This window comes from Onthophagus taurus, chromosome 2 (assembly GCF_036711975.1).
Source record: "Onthophagus taurus isolate NC chromosome 2, IU_Otau_3.0, whole genome shotgun sequence".
NCBI classification, from domain to species: Eukaryota; Metazoa; Arthropoda; class Insecta; order Coleoptera; family Scarabaeidae; genus Onthophagus; species Onthophagus taurus.
Genome location: NC_091967.1, coordinates 8646769 through 8664757, shown reverse-complemented (window position 1 = coordinate 8664757; position 17989 = coordinate 8646769). Strand labels below are relative to the sequence as shown.

At 30.6% G+C, this 17989-nt stretch overlaps 2 protein-coding genes and 1 long non-coding RNA gene across 7 annotated transcripts in view; 2 read left to right on the top strand and 1 right to left on the bottom strand.

Annotated features, from left to right (window-relative positions):
* Positions 1 to 316: 316 nt before the first annotated feature.
* Positions 317 to 13363, top strand: LOC111427148 (Casein kinase Ialpha). Of its 3 annotated transcripts, none has more exons than XM_023062141.2 (5): positions 317 to 586; positions 1141 to 1247; positions 7211 to 7730; positions 7885 to 8119; positions 11152 to 13363. In XM_023062141.2, the coding sequence occupies exons 1-5, from the start codon at positions 458 to 460 to the stop codon at positions 11160 to 11162; spliced, it is 1002 nt and encodes a 333-aa protein (XP_022917909.1). In that variant the 5' UTR covers positions 317 to 457; the 3' UTR covers positions 11163 to 13363. The 3 variants fall into 3 exon arrangements, with proteins under 3 accessions (XP_022917909.1, XP_022917910.1, XP_022917908.2); XM_023062142.2 differs by having other exon boundaries at positions 11138 to 13363; XM_023062140.2 differs by lacking the exon at positions 11152 to 13363 and adding an exon at positions 8223 to 10442.
* A 355-nt stretch (positions 13364 to 13718) lies between these two features.
* Positions 13719 to 17989, top strand: part of LOC111427324 (uncharacterized) — a 33995-nt gene continuing 29724 nt past the window's right edge. The window contains exon 1 of the long non-coding RNA XR_002707927.2: positions 13719 to 14337. This is a non-coding gene — a long non-coding RNA (uncharacterized lncRNA). The remainder of the gene's footprint in view (positions 14338 to 17989) is intronic.
* The window catches only part of LOC111427321 (putative leucine-rich repeat-containing protein DDB_G0290503), a 57776-nt gene continuing 54403 nt past the window's right edge, over positions 14617 to 17989 (bottom strand). For 2 of the 3 annotated variants that reach the window (XM_023062403.2, XM_023062406.2), the window contains 2 exons: positions 16292 to 16448; positions 14617 to 15874 (listed from right to left, as the gene is read on the bottom strand). In XM_023062403.2, the coding sequence (XP_022918171.1) occupies positions 15630 to 15874; positions 16292 to 16448 (402 nt within the window). In that variant the 3' untranslated portion in view covers positions 14617 to 15629. Of the gene's footprint in view, positions 15936 to 16291; positions 16449 to 17989 lie in introns of all 3 variants that reach the window. The other variant, XM_023062405.2, reaches the window with a different exon arrangement.

Here is a 17989-nt window from a genome sequence, read left to right as displayed (position 1 = left end):
ATTTTAAATAAATATCTACATTAATTTCGATATAAATGAATTTCCAATAAATAATAATGTTTTTTAATATAAAAATAAATGAATTATATTTTAAAATATAGAAATCTGTAATTTACGTGTCGCATAATATCAAGTTTATTTTAAATGAATAAAAGTTTATAATAAAATAAATTATTTTACGATTACGAATTAATGGTATATTATGTTCATTATTAATAAATAAAGTATAAATCGGAATTTTCGTATAAAATAATTGAATATATTTAGTGATTTTATTGGTAGATGGTGTTGATGTTGGTAGTTGGTGTGACGTCAGGCGAACGTTCAGTCAAGGAAAGTTAGACATGTCGCGCTGTTGTAAGAACAAGTGATAGTTAATTGTGCACGAAATATTTGTGGGTAAACCTTCTAAATTACACAATCGTTCGTTTTAAGTAAAGACGAAGACAATTATCTAATGGCATCCATAGCCACACTGGTCGTCAAGCCTGAGTTTATAGTTGGTGGAAAATATCGTTTAGTCCGTAAAATCGGTAGTGGATCTTTTGGTGACATTTACTTGGGTATCAACATTACGAACGGCGAGGTGAGTGCGTTCACGGGCGTTACCATAAAAAAATCACATTAACGTAAAATATGAAAACGCAGAGATTTCGATACAAAGAGAGTTTTAGGATTTAATAGAATCCTTTGACATGATGATCGCCGTCGTCTTCCACGAAGTTTCTCGGCAGCCATATCTGGTTTTGACCCAAAGCTTCTTTTTTGAAAACTTTTCTAAATAAACCAAGTCTCGCAGCGAATAATTTTCAATAACACCTTTTATTATTAATCACGTATAATGATAATAACGTAAAAAAATCGATGATAAAAAGTAATTAAAAAAAATTTGATGCGACGTTGTTTTGCAACCATATTATTTCGAATGTAGGTTATACGACCAGGATGCAAAATACAAAATAAAAAAAAATGATTACAAAACCATTTCTTGGTTTCAACAGAATCTTTTATTATTATTTTTCTTTACGTTTCTTAATTGTTTTTTCGTTCTTTGAAGGCCAATGACTAAACCTTACCATTAATTTGTAATTTTCAACAGGAAATCAGATTAATATTTTTTTTTTTTGCTTTTTTATCCAGGAAGTTGCTGTGAAACTAGAATCAGTTCGAGCAAGACATCCACAACTTTTATATGAGAGTAAGCTATACAAGATCCTTCATGGAGGAATCGGTATACCACATATCAGGTAAGTATTTTAAGTAATTTTTTTTTTTAAATAAATTGATTGCAATGTTTTTGATGCTAAAATATATACAAATACAGTGAAATTCCTTTAAGTTGCTAAGGGAGTGGAACAAAAACCTCTAGTTAGAGAAGAATTAGTTGAATTTTAGCTCTAAAGGAAAAAAAATAGAAATTTACTTTTTTAATACATATATTTAACCTTTCAACTAGTTGAATAAAAATATACAACAATCTAGCGCTGAATAACAATTAGAACTAGAACTAACACTATACCTAGAACTAGAAAGTTTCGTAATAATGTCGAATGTTTCTAGTTCTAGGTCTAGTGTTAGTTCTAGTTTTACACTAGGACTGTTACTATGTAGAACTAACACTATACCTAGAACTAGAATCATTTGGGTTTAGCCATGCGTCTCATAAGTCAGCTAAACCCGAATGTTTCTAGTTCCAGGTCCACTTTTATTCAACTAAAACTAGAACTAACGCTAGACCTAGAACTAGAAAGTTTCGGGTTTATAGCCGCGCGTCTGTTGCCTTACAGAACGAATTCAAATAGTTTATTCTTTGGAAAATTCCACATATAGAAGTTAAAGGAGAAGTAATTTCATAGTAGTTCAGTTCAAGTTAGTGGAATTCGGCATAGAAAGATAAAAACACATTGGAAACGTGGTAAAACGCTTGACCATACGAAAATTATTCGCCTTAGAGGATAATTCAAGGTGCAGAAGTTCGAATTAGAGGAATTTCACTGTATATGATACATTAATTTTTTATGTTATAGATTTTTTTTATCAAAAATTGTTTAAATTTATCTTGACTCATTACTTGTTAATTTCCTTGAGTCTTATCGTTTTTGATAGGTTTACAATTCTCGAATTGTTATCCAAGTTTTTGTTAGTAAACGTTTTTAATTAATCATTTGATTGTTTTAAATGAAATGTTTATCCTTTCATTTACAAAAATCTCACATGAAATGTATATTATTTTATTTAATTTACCGCCACACGTGGTAGGTATTTCTATATTGATAAGATAAATATTGATATATAGATGTATTTTTTACTTTTAAAACTGTTTCGTATTTTCATACTCAGTCTGTTAGCGCTTACAACAATTTCATTGGAATATCATTCTGGACTTGGTTTTTAGATATACTATTATGTTTACAAAAGCTAAAAAGTTATCAGTATTGAAAAGCGGTACTAGATTAATGATGAGAATATCACCGTAATTTGTAGTCTCACGAGATGAACGTGTGAGTGTAATACATTGCATCGTTAGTTCGTTATGTTGCACCTGTGGCTACAAATCATTTGAATATTGCTGACCATGGAATTATTCTGGAAGTTACTGCAGCTTTACAAAATCAAGATCCATCTAGTTTTTGCAAACAATATTTAGTTTTCTACAAGCAATACATAGTCTAAATTACTGTTTTGTTGTGTTAATGTTTTTCCAGCTATTTTTCGCTGTTTACAAACAATGTTTATTCTTCTGCCTGTAGAAGTGGGAGGAGCTGTAATTTCAAATCGCTGAATCTGTTCGATGAACGAACTATATTTATCAAAATCTTTGGCAGAACTTAACCAAATTCTAAAGAATATACATGAACATGTGATGCGCTGACTGTAAATTAATAAATAATTTCAGATTTATTCTAACCACTAAAAAGCAAAACACATATATGCTAAAGGTGAAATCAGCATCTCTCAACAATCGATTAATTAGAAAGATAAATATTGGTACTTCTCAAATGGAATATTATTATTTTAGTTTTTTTTCATTGACAAAGAATGCGTTCGCTTTGCAAACTGTGGAAACCAGTTAGAAAGAAAATATTTTACGAGGATCATATTTTCTCGGCGGAAATGGCAAAATTATTATTTCTTTTTTTGTGTTGCGTGTATTGTTTGGTCTACGTATTGCTAATAAAACCGTATATATTCGTTTCATATACTTGTTTTGCATTGAACCCAATCATAAAGTTAACTACGATTTTATCCGGGTAATTATTATCGTTGTTTTGTATTTGAACAATCAACCTGGAATTATGACTGCTCCATACAATTCTTCTTCTATAAAACATTATTTTGATTAATTTAATGTATTCTAAATTTCTTGGTACTCTTTCGACTTTAGGGAGCGTACACATCTACGTGCGCTGCTAAAACGTGTCCTGACACGTTTTAGCTCTTTGTTCGTGTATTGCGCAATATTTCGTATAACACGTTTGTGATGGTTAATCAATGTTTCAAGTAAATAATTCGTTATCTTTTGTATTAATATTATTTCATAAATACAAATTTCTTGGCCATCCAGAAAATAATTCTTTCGTTGTGTTAATAATAAGTACACGCGCCGAAATTTTACGAATTTAGCCCACGCAACACAACGGTGAAAGTGGTATCGATTTGAAAATATCCACGTCGACAAAACGAACAACACCGTAAAAAGGCAGCTTCTTTTATCGACGATGTACAAAAAAAAAATACTATGATTCATAATTTTTTTTTTTAATTTTTCGATTGTATCTTTTGTATGATTATTGCGTCGCGAGAAAAAGTCTCGTCTCGTAGTCTCCTTTATTATTATTGCTCGGTTTGTAGGGACACGCGCCGAGAGTTATTTTTAAAACGTGGTTCTCGCCGAAATGTCTCTCACAGTGTGCGTAGCCGATTTTAATGCAGCCAAAAGAAATGTTTTTTTTGTTGCTACATAAAATTTTTAATGTATTTTATAATCGTTTTTTGATACAAAAATTAATTTCAATAAAACGTGTTGTTTTTTTTGATAAAACAAAAAACCTTGAATAAAGTAAGGAGATTTTTTTCCGTTAACTTTGAGCGCACGCGTGAATTATACACACTATTCAAGGACTTAAAAAATGTGTTTAGTAAGTAGCAGCATGATTGATCTCGTAAATCTATGCTTTGGAAATACACTCAATGTTATCTTAGTTTTAGAAATACGTTTGAGAAAAACGATTCGTTTAAAAAAAAAAATAATTGCGTAATTTTGTTTTAATTGCGTCGTTTATTTTATAATTTGTAGAAATTTAATTCGCGATTTTAACCGCAACATCCTATTATCGATAAGACTAAGGAGAAAGTTTTTTTTTATTTAAAAACAATCTTATTTATCAAAATATTTCTTCATATTATTAAAAAAAAATTAAAAGTATTGAATTAGAAAGCAAATTTTCATCCAGGTGTAAAAAGCGTAACAGTTATACTCTGGTTTGAAACTTTTTCTTTCGGGCCCGCAACGACGAAAACATTGAAATCCGTAACGTAATCGTACGAATATAAAAAGAAGCTTTCTTCCTTTCAATACGAACATTTCTTTTTTGCGTCGAAAAAACGTTCGGTAATTAGAGTTAAAATTGCACCCTCTCTTTGGTGGCTTTATTTTACTTTTGTGATTTTGTAAAACCAAGTGTATACATTTGAGTATTGTGGTGAACACGCGAACCGCGATGACAACAACCGATCACCGGTGTTCGTCGTTCTCGGTTTGGGGTCGTCGTCCTCAAAATGATCCCCTGTGGTCCCAACTGAGTAGCGCTCAAACACATCACAGTAACAAAAAAAATTAATTCAAAAAAGATTGTAACGTGAAATTTGCCTAATTCAATTAAGTTATAAAGTTTGTTTAATTTCTTTAAAATTATTCCACTTTTTCTTTCTTTAAAATTGTTTATAGACAGAAAGAAAGATATTTATTTCCAAATTTATTTCAGCTTATCACAATACAATTAAAAATTAAATAATATTATTATACAATGTAAACTTAAAGTTAAACTTTGAAGCTGGAACGGGCTACCCACCGTAGTCCTTCTGCCCATGTTACACTGATTAGTCATCTTTTAGGAATCCACGATTTTCTTGTAAAGTGTCAAAATTTGAGGATTCTAAAAGAGAACATATTTTTGTAAGCTTTTTGTGCGAGGAGAGATATTCGTTGAGTAATGGGAATAATTTGGTATTTTTCATAAAGGAGATTGTTAGAGGGGTTGAATAGGGGATTTCTGGGATTTCGAAGTTTGGATATTATTGTAATTGCTGATCTTTCTACTAATTCTAGATGCGATGTAGCTTTTTTGCTGATATTAAGGAAGATGGGAGCTCCATAATCAAGAATGGGTCTGCAAATTGTTTTATAAATATGCATCGCACATTTAAAATTTATCGTAATTGTTTATATTTATTAAGTTTGAAATTTCTAGTGTTAATGTTCTTGAAGCTAAAACCAGAACTAACATTAGCACTAGAACTAGAACTGGTCTAGCTTTAGTGTTAGTTCTAGTTCAATAAAAATGTACAACAATCTAACGCTGAATAACAAATAAAACTAGAACTAACACTAGATCTAGAACTGGAAAGGTTCGGGTTTTATTATTATTATTATGAACACTAGACTAGTGTCAGTTCTAGTGCTAATGTTAGCTCTGGTTTTAGTTTCAAGATTTATAACTGCCATCAAATATAACATCGTAATCTATATCATAATCTAATATCCGAGATTATCCAATTATCAAATCTTGATGTCTTCATCTCATTCTGAATCTGAGAATCTCAATCCAGTCTCATGAGAAATTCAAAAATCTCATCCTGATATCAAAAGAAATAATAAGAAATAGAATGTGTCAACCGAACCTCATTATGGACCAAAAAGTATCACAATTTGAATAACCAATACCAGTTCGATGCCTTAACCTCACTCTGAGTCCAAGAATATCTGAATCCAGTTTCATGAGAAAACCCAATCGAAACTCATCATGGACCAAAAAGTATCTCAATTCGAACACAACCAATACCATCTCGATGTCTAAACCTCATTCTGAGTCCAAGAATATCTCAATACAGTCTCATGAGGAATTCAAAAACTTCACCCTGATATCATTATAAAACATAAGAAATAGAATGTGTCAACCGAATTTCATCCTCAACAATTAACCCAATCGAACCTCATCATGGACCAAAACGTAATAAAATTAGAACAGAACCAATACTATCTCGATATCTTAACCTCAGTCTGAGTCCAAGAATATCTAAATCCAGTCTCATGGGAAATTCAAAAATCTCACCCTGATATCATTATAAAACATAAGCAATAGAAGTGTCAACCGAACTACATCCTGAAGTGTGCAATAAATCCAATAGAACCTCATCATGAACCAAAAAGTATCACAATTCGAACAGAACCAATACCATCTCGATGTCTCAACCTCATTCTTAGTCCAAGACTCTCAATTGAATGTCATAAGCAAACCCAACCTGATTATTTTGCAAAATATAATCTTATAATCTCAACCCAAAAATTTTGCAACTGAGTCTGACGTTCTGCAAATGTCTCATTTCGTGTAGGATCTTTCCCACCTTATCTTAACCTCACCATTTGCTAAAGAATATCAGAATTCCACTTCAATGTTATGGAAGACTTTTGACATTCTCCATTGACCAATGTAGTGTATTCATCATGGTGCAGGTTTTATTATTTAAACTTGATCAATTAATAAATCTCGAAAACTGCTATAATGCTGCATGGTTTATCATTAGCCAGAACTTGCGGGTTTGTAGTCTACGGATTTGATGAGTACTAAGAATTTTGATTATCCAGACCAATTTGCGATATGGCAAAATTAAAGAAACATGTGATTCGTTTCTGCTAAATTCTTACTGATTCACTCTTAATCTTGAAAATCTCAAAGTTTATTAACCAAAATATGTTTTGTATATATTATGTTAATTTTAGCGAAAATATTTCTATTGTAATCACATTTTTTTCTTTTTGTTGGCAAAATTAAAGAAACGTGTGATTCGTTTCTGCCAAATTCTTGCTGATTCACTCTTAATCTTGATAATCTCAAAGTTTATTGCCCAAGATATGTTTTATATAAATATATTATGTTAATTTTAATAAAAATATTTCTATTGTAATCATTTTTTTTTCTTTTTCTTGCAGATACTATGGTCAAGAAAAAGAGCACAATGTATTAGTAATGGACCTATTGGGTCCCTCCTTAGAAGATCTCTTTAATTTTTGCTCGCGTCGTTTTACAATAAAAACCGTACTGATGCTGGCCGATCAAATGATCGGTCGCGTCGAGTTCGTGCATTGCAAATCGTTTATACACCGTGACATCAAGCCCGACAATTTCCTAATGGGCATCGGACGTCACTGTAACAAACTCTTCCTGATCGACTTTGGTTTGGCAAAGAAGTTTCGCGATATGCGTACTCGTTGTCACATCGGATACCGTGAGGACAAGAACCTGACGGGGACCGCTCGGTACGCTTCGATCAATGCCCATTTGGGTATCGAGCAGTCGCGACGCGACGATATGGAGAGTCTCGGCTACGTTCTTATGTATTTCAATCGTGGATGTTTGCCTTGGCAAGGATTAAAAGCCGCCACCAAAAAGCAAAAGTACGAGAAGATTAGCGAGAAGAAAATGTCTACTCCCGTAGAAGTTTTATGCAAGGTAAAATTTTTATTTTAATTTTTAAATGAAACAATCAATACTTAAAATGAGATAAAAATAATCTGAATGAGATTACTATACATTTCTATTTCCGATTGTTAACAAATTAAAAGTCTTAAAAAAATTAATTAATTAATTTTGTTTAAATTTTTAGGGTTTTCCAGCCGAATTTTCCATGTACCTGAATTACTGTAGAGGTCTTAGATTTGAGGAGGCCCCTGATTACATGTACCTCAGGCAGCTGTTCCGTATACTGTTTCGCACTTTGAATCATCAATACGATTACACGTTCGATTGGACAATGCTAAAACAAAAAGCGGCTGGTTCGGGGGCCGCGTGCGGATCCTCCACGCAGGCACAACCGTCCCAAGCCGTCAATCCACAAATTGGTAAGTGTTCGCAAAGTAATCCAAAACGAAAATTTTAAAAACAAAATTTTACGTTAACGTTATTTTCTTTTTGGACGTTTTTTTTCTTTTTCGGGTGTTGTAGTAAGTCGTGATAAAGATAAAGATAAAGAAGTCGTTGACAGGAAGTTGTCGAAAGTGATCACGGCACACCCGAAAGTGAATCCCCCCCATCTGGCCACAGACGCTGTGAAGGCATCTGCGAAGGGCCACTGATCTTGATTTTTTGAATAATAATAACTCGTAGAAGCGTTTTCTAATTTAGTCTCTCATTTTGTGTCTCTGTTTTTTTTTTCTTTTTTTTTTTCCACCGTGAACCCATGATGGGGTGATCCTCATTAAAACAAGTGTGGAGAAATAAAATGTAACCATTGTGTCGATTTGTTAATTTTCTTTTTGTAAAATAAAAAAACGTATTATTTATTAACAAAATAAGAACAAATTAAATTTAAAAAACTCTGTAAAATATTAGCAGTTAAAACAGTGATTCCCAAACTTTTCATCAGTAACTGAGTTTGTAAATAAAATTCGTGTATCTTTATTATTAGTTTTTCTGTTACATTATTAACTAAATTAAAAAATCTGTACATTCTTTAAAATCGTGCAATTAAACTGGATACAACTCAACCCTCAAATAGCTATGACTTAGAAATATCATATTTATTTGGCGTCAAAACTTATCTTTACTAGCTTTTCTGCTCCTTGGTTTTTTTTTATAAAAGCTGATATTTTTTCAGTTGCTTCAAAAAGTGCCTGTTTTCTCTGTATTCTTCTGTATCTCTTTCATTTTTAATAAAAATAACAATTTCTTGTTGCAAATCAAAGGTATGTGAAACCGTAAATCTTGTGGAATGGACACCAAAGAGCAAATCATGTAAGTCATTCTTCAATCTTGCGTGAATTATATAAAAATGAATTTAAATCATACTAAATTCATATGATGCAAGAATTAACTGAAGATGGCTGCAATCTAGATGACTCAGATATGGTTTCAACAAAAGGGAGCTCCAACTCATTTTGTTGTAAATTCTTGACGTTAGCTGAGTGAGGTATTTCCTGGACAATAATTGGTAGATCAGGGTTGGTAGTATTGAATGGCCTCTTTGGTTACTGGATCTTAATTCTAAAGACAGCTTGATTTAGTAGGTATAAATAAACGTAATTTAGCTATATTATTTACGACTTTTCTGCATAATATATCAAATCATGAATATTTATGAAGCCAAAAATCAATGTTCAATAAATTGGGCTAATATTAAACATCCAGGCAAAAACATATCTTGTATGATCTTTTTGAAAAAGTATCTATGGCTTACTTTTGAACAACAAATTCTATTATTTAGTAACTTTTATTCCAAATTGCATTTGAACTTTCCCTTGAAGTTTGGGCCTGTATCTTTAATATCTGTCTACAATGAGGAAGTTTGATTAAGACACGGTATTTGAATAAATCTTTCTTAGCAAATTCTGCGACAAAGTGTTTTTTTACAACTGAATCTTCGTGGTTCTGACGCTTATAAGTCGTTGTGCGTCCACCATCACTTCGTCCTCCCATCGTTTTCGTGGCCTCCCTCTTGGATTCTTGCCTTGTATTCTGCTGTTTAAGAGCTTTTTTGACATTCTAAATTTATCTTATTGCAGTCTTTGCAGCGTAACCAATTCTGAAATAAATAAGGGCTTCCTTGAACACATAGTTAAGTTTCACATTGTATCGCCTTCTCCATATTTTATTCGCCTTTATTGGACAAAAGATTTTCCTCATTACAAATATTTCCAGCTTAGCCTTTGCGCTCTCTGTCATAATCCATGTCTCGCATCCATAAGCACAAGATAGGACTACCTAATGGTGGTTTTTTAGACTCCAATTTTTGAATGTCTATGTACAGTTTTGGAACGGAATACATCTGATAGGGTTCGAACCTTCCGTATTGAGTTTGACGTAAAGTCTTGCACTTGCAGATGATAGGTTTGGACATACAGAGTGTCCGGAAATTGCGTCTATATATTGAAAGAGGTGCCGCGAATCGTTTAATACATTTTTTTTTGGAAACGACTGGTTTTACACAATTCTTTAAGTGGTACCTTTTTTATGTATTTTTTTCCGCAGAATTGATTGATGCATTGAAAATAGCAGAAAAAATGAAGACAAAAAAATGTGGCCCTCTACCTATTATGTTGGACCCCATAAATTATTTATTTCTTTTCTTTTGATTATCACATTTGTCACGTAAAAATAACCATGTACACCAAATTTCGGCATTCTAGACCTTGCCGTTTTTGAGATAACGCTAAAAAAATACTTCTTGAGTGCCATCTTTAAAGCGCTCTAGCGCTATTAGGAAGCATTTTCGGCTTTATATAAACTTTTCTTCATGATTTTTGTTGTAGAATCATTTTTTTATATATATGGATGCAATTTCCGGACACCTATATATTTCTTGAACTTGCGCTGAAAGTATGGTTAATTTTTTAGTTACTTTTTGTGTTACCAACTGTAAAAAAATATAACGACATAACGTGTTTTGTTGGTTTCTTTGTGTACATGTGGCTCAATCTTTCAAAAGAAATGTGTTGGCAGCATTGATTGCAACTAAAATATTACAATTAAAAGTTGCCAAATGTAAGGCACATCCCTCAAGACGGCTAAACTCGAATGATTCTACTCTAGGTCTTGTGTTAGTTCTAGTGATAGTGCTAGTGTAAAACTAAAACTTAAAGTATCGGGTTTAGCCGTGCGTCATAACTTCATTAAATATCTCTAAAACTAGAATCAATCTTAAAAAATGTACTGTAAATTCAGATTCAGCGTCCCTAATTACCTTAGAAATAAGATTTTGTTGCTCACGTCCAAAACCGTGAGTTCTTGTGTAATAAAAGCAGTTTGGGAATCACTGGTTTAAAAAAGTTAACTTTTAAATTTAATTATAGAGATCACTAAAAAGTTAAATGTGTAAAAATCTTTAAACATATTCCTGAAGAATTTTTTTTGTTTTTTTTAAGTGGATTAATTACAGGTAATCGCTAACACTATACAACTCAACAACGCCTGCAACAACAGTCAAATGTCAACACGTCTTCAACGGCAGGGGTCGTCGTCCGCAAAATTGCGAGCAAACTTGCGTGCTGTTGTCGATGGTGGAGGTGTCCCCCGAACGAAGAGGGCTCGCCCTCCGTCGACAACAAAGCCAACAACAACACGTTCATCTAATAATAAAAGAAACAAAATTTAAAGTTAACAAACGTAAAAAAATTAGATAAAAAAACTTAATTACAAAGAAAAAAAATGGTAAATCGGGTACAAATTTCGTAAAATTATGTGTTAAAAAATGAAATCGTTTCAATTTGATTTTGATGCGCAATTTTACGAGGTGAGTGTACTACATTGTTTAGAAAAAAAAATTAAATATATAAATATATAATTATATAAACTTAGTTTCGTAATCGACGATTTTTTTTTCTTTAATTAAATTTCATGTTTTTTTGTTTCGTGTTCTGATCAAGCGCGCCGCCAGCCCGCTTAATTATTAAAATAACATTAATAATTATTACTATTACATAATTAACAAATTTAAATATTAGTTATTTTATAATTATTTTGTTTTTGGGGGTGTTTGAGACGTCGCCCTCCCCCACTGAAGTCCTTGGCGACGTCCGCACTCTCAAATAAAACCGAATATAAGCGAGTGTAACGTGTGAAAGAGTATAATTATTAATATTACGAATTATTATATTAAAAAAGAAAAAAATGGGTAAACAGACAACCAAGTTTTTTTTTCTTTGATTTTTTTTTGAGTTTGAAAGTTCCGTGAGAATGTTTTCTACAAGTCTGGCTGTACTATTTAATATTATTCTAGTTTTTAAGATTTAGCGATTAAAAGAAAACAATTATTACTACTGTCATAACGCGAAGTTAACATTAACAAATGAGAGGATACAAAAATAATTAAAAAGTTATGAAATAAAATAAAATAAATTGCGTGTGAGTAAATAAGGAAGGGTATAATTACTAAATATTATTAAAAATTAGAAAAGAAAAACCAAGTGATGATGATGAAATAAAAATAATGATGAAGTCTCTGTCCGAAATTTTTTTGTGTTGTGAGTAGTACATCTTCATTTATATCACATATTATTCATTAAAAACAATTAATTGGATATAATGCAATAATTTTTTAATGCACTTTGTTAACTAATTAACTTTAATGATACATTTCAATTATTTTGTGTTAATAAAGTGCGTTAAAAAATAAAAATTAAATAAAATTTAATCGTAATAAAAGAAGTAATGATGAATATTTCGAAATTAGAATGGTTGTTGTAAATTTTTGAAGAGTTCTACTTGTACATATACTATTAAGATTAAAACGGTAATAAAAAGAAGAAAGAAAGATGCCGACTTGGAGAAAGAATTTCAAAAAAAAAAGAAAAAACAAAAAAAGATTTTACACAAATAAAATTTATTTTTAAATCATTTCTTTTCGCAATTACGTTATTATTATAATTATTAATAATTTATAATATACAGTGTGTTCATTTAAAACAAAAATCACCCTTCCTCTGTATATTATTATATCAATAAAAAAATATTATTAAAGTAAAACGCAATTTTTTTTACGTTTCATTTTGACGTTAAGCTACTTACCCGGATTAAAAAATAATACAAAAAAAAACACAAAATGTACGAAGAATTAGTGTCTAAAAACTACATATATTAATATGTGTATATCATGTAACGGGGATCTGTTTGTAAAACTCGTGAATGATGATGATTTTTAGTCATCTTAGTAAATTATGAAGTTATGTGGAAGAAAATGTTTTTGAGATCTGAAAGTATTAAGGATAAAAAGAAAAAATAATAATCCGGGTTTTTTTGAAGATGAAAGATGTAAAGGAACATAATAAGGAGATCGTTTCCGGTGTATATAGTTTTCTTTGTTTCATTCGTCGAATTCTAAACAAACTTAAGAAATAAAATACAAATATCAAATTTTACGAGTTATTTTGCAATAGATTTATTTCATTATTATTATTAGTTAGGAACGTTCCGAAAAAGGGATATCGTTTTCTCGTTTCTTTTTAGTTTTCGGATAGGTCCTCTTATCTCTTCAATTTATTATAATTTTATTGTTATTTAGGTTCTCGTGATTTCAATATGTTCATTATTTGTAGTGTTACTCAAATTGTAACAGTTTCATGTATAATAAAAATATAAAGTTTTCAAAAATAGTTTTTATTTGTTATATCATTAAATAGGCATTTCTAGATATATTTATACACATCTTAATTATATTCACTGATATTAATAAATTTTAAATCTTAAACAATATTAACGACATCTTTTGTAAAGAGTTGAAGTTATAATAGAATGTATTAGTGGATACGAGATGGCGACACAAATTTTGATATAAATAAAATTCATTCGTCAACAGTTCAGAGCTAAAGCTTTATGAATCTCAGCTTGCGCTCCACACTCTGCAAAATGATTTAGACTAGTTTTAGTTAGAATGTTGCATTGGATTAGGTTAGTTTTGTTTACAAATGCTAATCATCCCACAAAAGAATGTTAAGTTAGTTTTTTTTTTGTAATTCAATCATACCGTGAAAGAATGTTGAGCTAGGTTAGTTTTCTTTTGAAACGTTAATTAAACCGTGAAGAAGTGTTGAGTAAGGTTAGCTTTCTTTTGTAATGTCAATTATACCATTAAGGAATATTGAGTAAATTTAGTTTTCTTTTGAAATGTTAATTAAACCGTGAAGAAATGTTAAGTAAGGTTAGTTTTACAAAAAAAAAATGAGTGGTAAGTTTTGTTTACAAATGAAAATATATAATTTCGAAGACCCTGTATATTAAATCGACATTAAGACCCTGTATATTCCATAATTAGAAAACACCGGGTAACTAGTTTTTGAAACTATTTAATCGACCAATCAGAAGGGATAATTTTTTAAAATAAAAGAATAACAAAAGCGTGTGCAAAAAACGACGCGCAAAAAGAGATGCTGTTTGGACACGAACGAGTCGCCGTCGAAATTGGGTACACCGAGAAAAATAAAATAAAGTCAAGTGAAAATTATACAAAAACGGTTAAAATGTTAAATTAATTGGAAAAAAGAAATAAAAACGAAGAAAGGAAACTTTTTTAAAAAAGAAAACGCCGCCTATTTGGAGTAGGAAAACGATAACGACGTTAAACGATAAGGTAAGTGATTTTTCTTTTGTTTGAACCGGATTTGACATACCGGCTCCTGAGATCTTGATCAATTTCTTTTTAAATCTTGTGTTATATCAATTAACATGATAATAAAGCTTCTCTTCGTTCTCTTGCCCCTATTTACACCTTACGATGTTGGGTTTTGGATCCATCTTATTATACATCTTCCTATCTCTGGCCATAGTCCGTACTTCGGTGAGTCTCTACCCTCCTCTTTCAATCTTTTTTAGAGATTTTAAGAGAACCATTAAAATTAAACAACACAACTATTTTATTGAATATTATTTATTTTCTAGGTTTTGTACTAAATATATTATGTATGTAAGTAAGCCTATATAAAAATACATCACTCTACACACGTATAATACACAAAAATTGAGAGAAAAAAGGGAGATGTTTCTTCTTCAAAAGAAAAACGAATATAAATAACAAGGTTAAGTAAAAAATTAATTCTCAATTAATGTACAAGAAAACGTTTACTTTTTATTTAATTATCACAACAAAAAAAACGTGTTTTTACGATTTTCTTTATTTTAAGAACTAATAATTCGTTTTAATTTAAAAAATCATCATGATAATGTTTGATTTTATTTCTCATTCTTTCTAAACAATGATTTTGATTACAATTTTCTTTTATTTTAAGTACCACAAAAAAACTCTCGACTAATAAGAGAACGATTTTAAAAAATAGTACGGAACATAAATGATTTTAAAGGTATACACTTGTTTTAACACGATATATAGATATATATATCAATATATTACAAGTAGTGTTTAATAAAAAAAAACTTAATTTCGATTGAAAAAAAGTTCTAAAAGTTTTTTGTTATATTTAATTTAAAAACAAAATGGATAAAGTTGATTTTATCCTTTTAATTTTTAAATGAAATAGAGTAATTAGTTGTAATTAATTTTTTCTTCGTCGATAAATAAAAGATTTATGTACAAAGGAAGGGTCTTTAACATATTTTATTCACAATTAGACATATGCAAAAGACAATATCACTATTCTTTTATGTATTTCATATTAAAGTCATAAACAATAAAAAAAAAATTAATTAACTTTAAAAAAATAAGTTATCTCATAATAATTTAACCCTAACTTAAAAAAATCATAAAAAATAAAAATACTGCATTGTAAATAATAATTCAAAAAATACAACAAAAAAGAAAGTTATTTTTTTAATTTTTTTTAATTCTCTTTAAATAGGTACACATTCACGTTTTTATTAATTTTTAATCATTTCTTTTTGATTTTCTACTGAAGATATTTTTTTTTGTTACACAACGCTTTCAGTTTTATTATTATTGAATATAACTTCATCGATTGGCAAAGAATCCTCTTCAACGGAACAACAACTGCTACTCGTCGTTGTTAATTCATCGAGAAAATCAAAACTAGCGACCGCTTCACGTTCCTTCTCACCGTAACGCACAAAAAAATCCGGCCGACCAATTATTGAAGGTCGAGCTGGTGGCATCGAAGCTCTAACGACCGCCATCATTTCCGGTCTGGCTGCGTGTGCTACAAGGAAGGGCCTCGATTCAAACTGCCGTTTCCGTGATTGGAGTACACGTTGATGACGCTTAAACCCCCACAAATTGTTGATGAAAATACAAGAAATTTCAATCAATTTTGAATAAAATAATAAATAAATAAGAAATAATAATAAAAGGAAAGGATTTTTAATAGCATACAAAGTTATTTTTAAAATGCAGGAAAGAAAAAGGATTTTTTTCGATTAAATTCGTCGATTTATTTAACTAACAATTTAGGGATTTAAACGTATCAACCTCCACCAGAAAGTAATAAACCGTTAGGATTTATGGTTAAACAAACATGCAACAATTATTATTATTATTAAAAATCCAAATCAACAACAAAAACTACTACATCAACTAAAAGAGTTAACACATATTATAATTAAATTAAATAAAGTACCTTTTTTTTGTCGATGAAATCGATGTATTCTATGTAATTGGCCGTAATCAGGAGGTTCTTCTGTTGATTCGCTTGTAACACTTCCCCCACAAGATGATGTTGGTGATGAATCACTCGAAACGGACGTCATCATTATGTCTAAAATGTTTGCTCTAGCCTAAATTACAAAAATTACAACAATCAATATTAATAATTCTTTATTAGACATAAACTAATGGCTCTTCAGTTTAGAATCGCAGCCACCATTTGATTGCCAATTTTTAGATTATTTCATAGAATGGCTGCTGAGATATCAACCCCCAAATACAGTGTGTTTGATTTTAGCTGTCATACCAGATATCTCAATTACTGTTGGAAATGTGATAAAGTGTTATTAATTGTGCGTGGGATAAGACAAGGCGATACAATGTTCCCCAAATTGTTCATTATAGTCCTGGAGAGCGCATTTAAACAACTGGATTGGACCCGATAAGGCATAAACATCGATGGCAAATACCTAAGTAAATTGCTACGCGGAGAGATGAAACTGATGCTGAACGACTTACAGGAAATGTGTGCAAGAGTCGGGCTAAATATCAATATGAAGAAATCAAAATTTATAACAAATCTTGTTTGCAGCTCTAACATCAACATTGGAGATAATGAGTTTGAGAGGGTTGACAGCTATGTATATCTTGGCCATGAGGTTCGTGTATTGAGAGATAGTCAAACAAACGAACTGAACAAAAGCATCTTCTTCTGGATCACTTAGAGATATCGTCAAGAGCGATATTCCTATACATTTGAAAAAGAAGGCTTTCAATCAATGCGTGCTTCCGGTTATGATGCTCAAAGTAACGCAAAGAAAGCTGGAGAGGTCGATACTGACGATGTCAAAAGAATAACCAACAATTGGATTCAGACAACACAGAAAAAAATCGAATGGAACAGAATAGGTGAGGCCTATGTCTAACAATGAACGCAAATGCACAATGTTATTAACAGCAAATATACGTTTACTTAGATCATAGCTTTATTCAAAATAGTAAGCGATGAAACAAATTTGTGATTTTGACAGAAGAGTGATATTTTGTAATTGACTGAACAGCAATTTAAATGTATTGAACTGAATACTTTTGAGAGATGAATCTAATTTCAGTAATAACAGAATTTCTAATAGCAAAAATGATTTCTTCTGGGATATAGACAATCCACGTTAATTTTGGGAATGCAGATTTTTTGATCTTACGCGAAAACCTCGTAAACGTCACCAAAGCTTTTATAGAGGGGATTTTGAATTTTAATATTAATTATTGCAAAAATTAAACAATTTTAGGATCTGGAAATGTTGCCAATCCTTCTATTTTTACATAGTTTATCGATTTTTTAATGACGGTCTTTCTATTCGATTATGGGTAAAGGCCTGATTGTTATTTAGCGCTAGATTGTTGTATATTTTTCTTGAATTGAAACTAGAACTAATTGTATACTATTATTGCTTAGTCTACTTGTTAATTTATTGTTATATTTTGTTCATATTATAGTTTTATTTGTTTTTTGTCATTTGCTTTTTAAATATAAATTTGTGGTTTGAATTGAAGATAACTATTTATGTAACACATTTAATGCTCAATTGTTTTTTTGAACATGACAGATAATGCAATATTAAGTGTGAAGAAACATTTTATCATATCTCCAACAATAATCAAGATATGTATT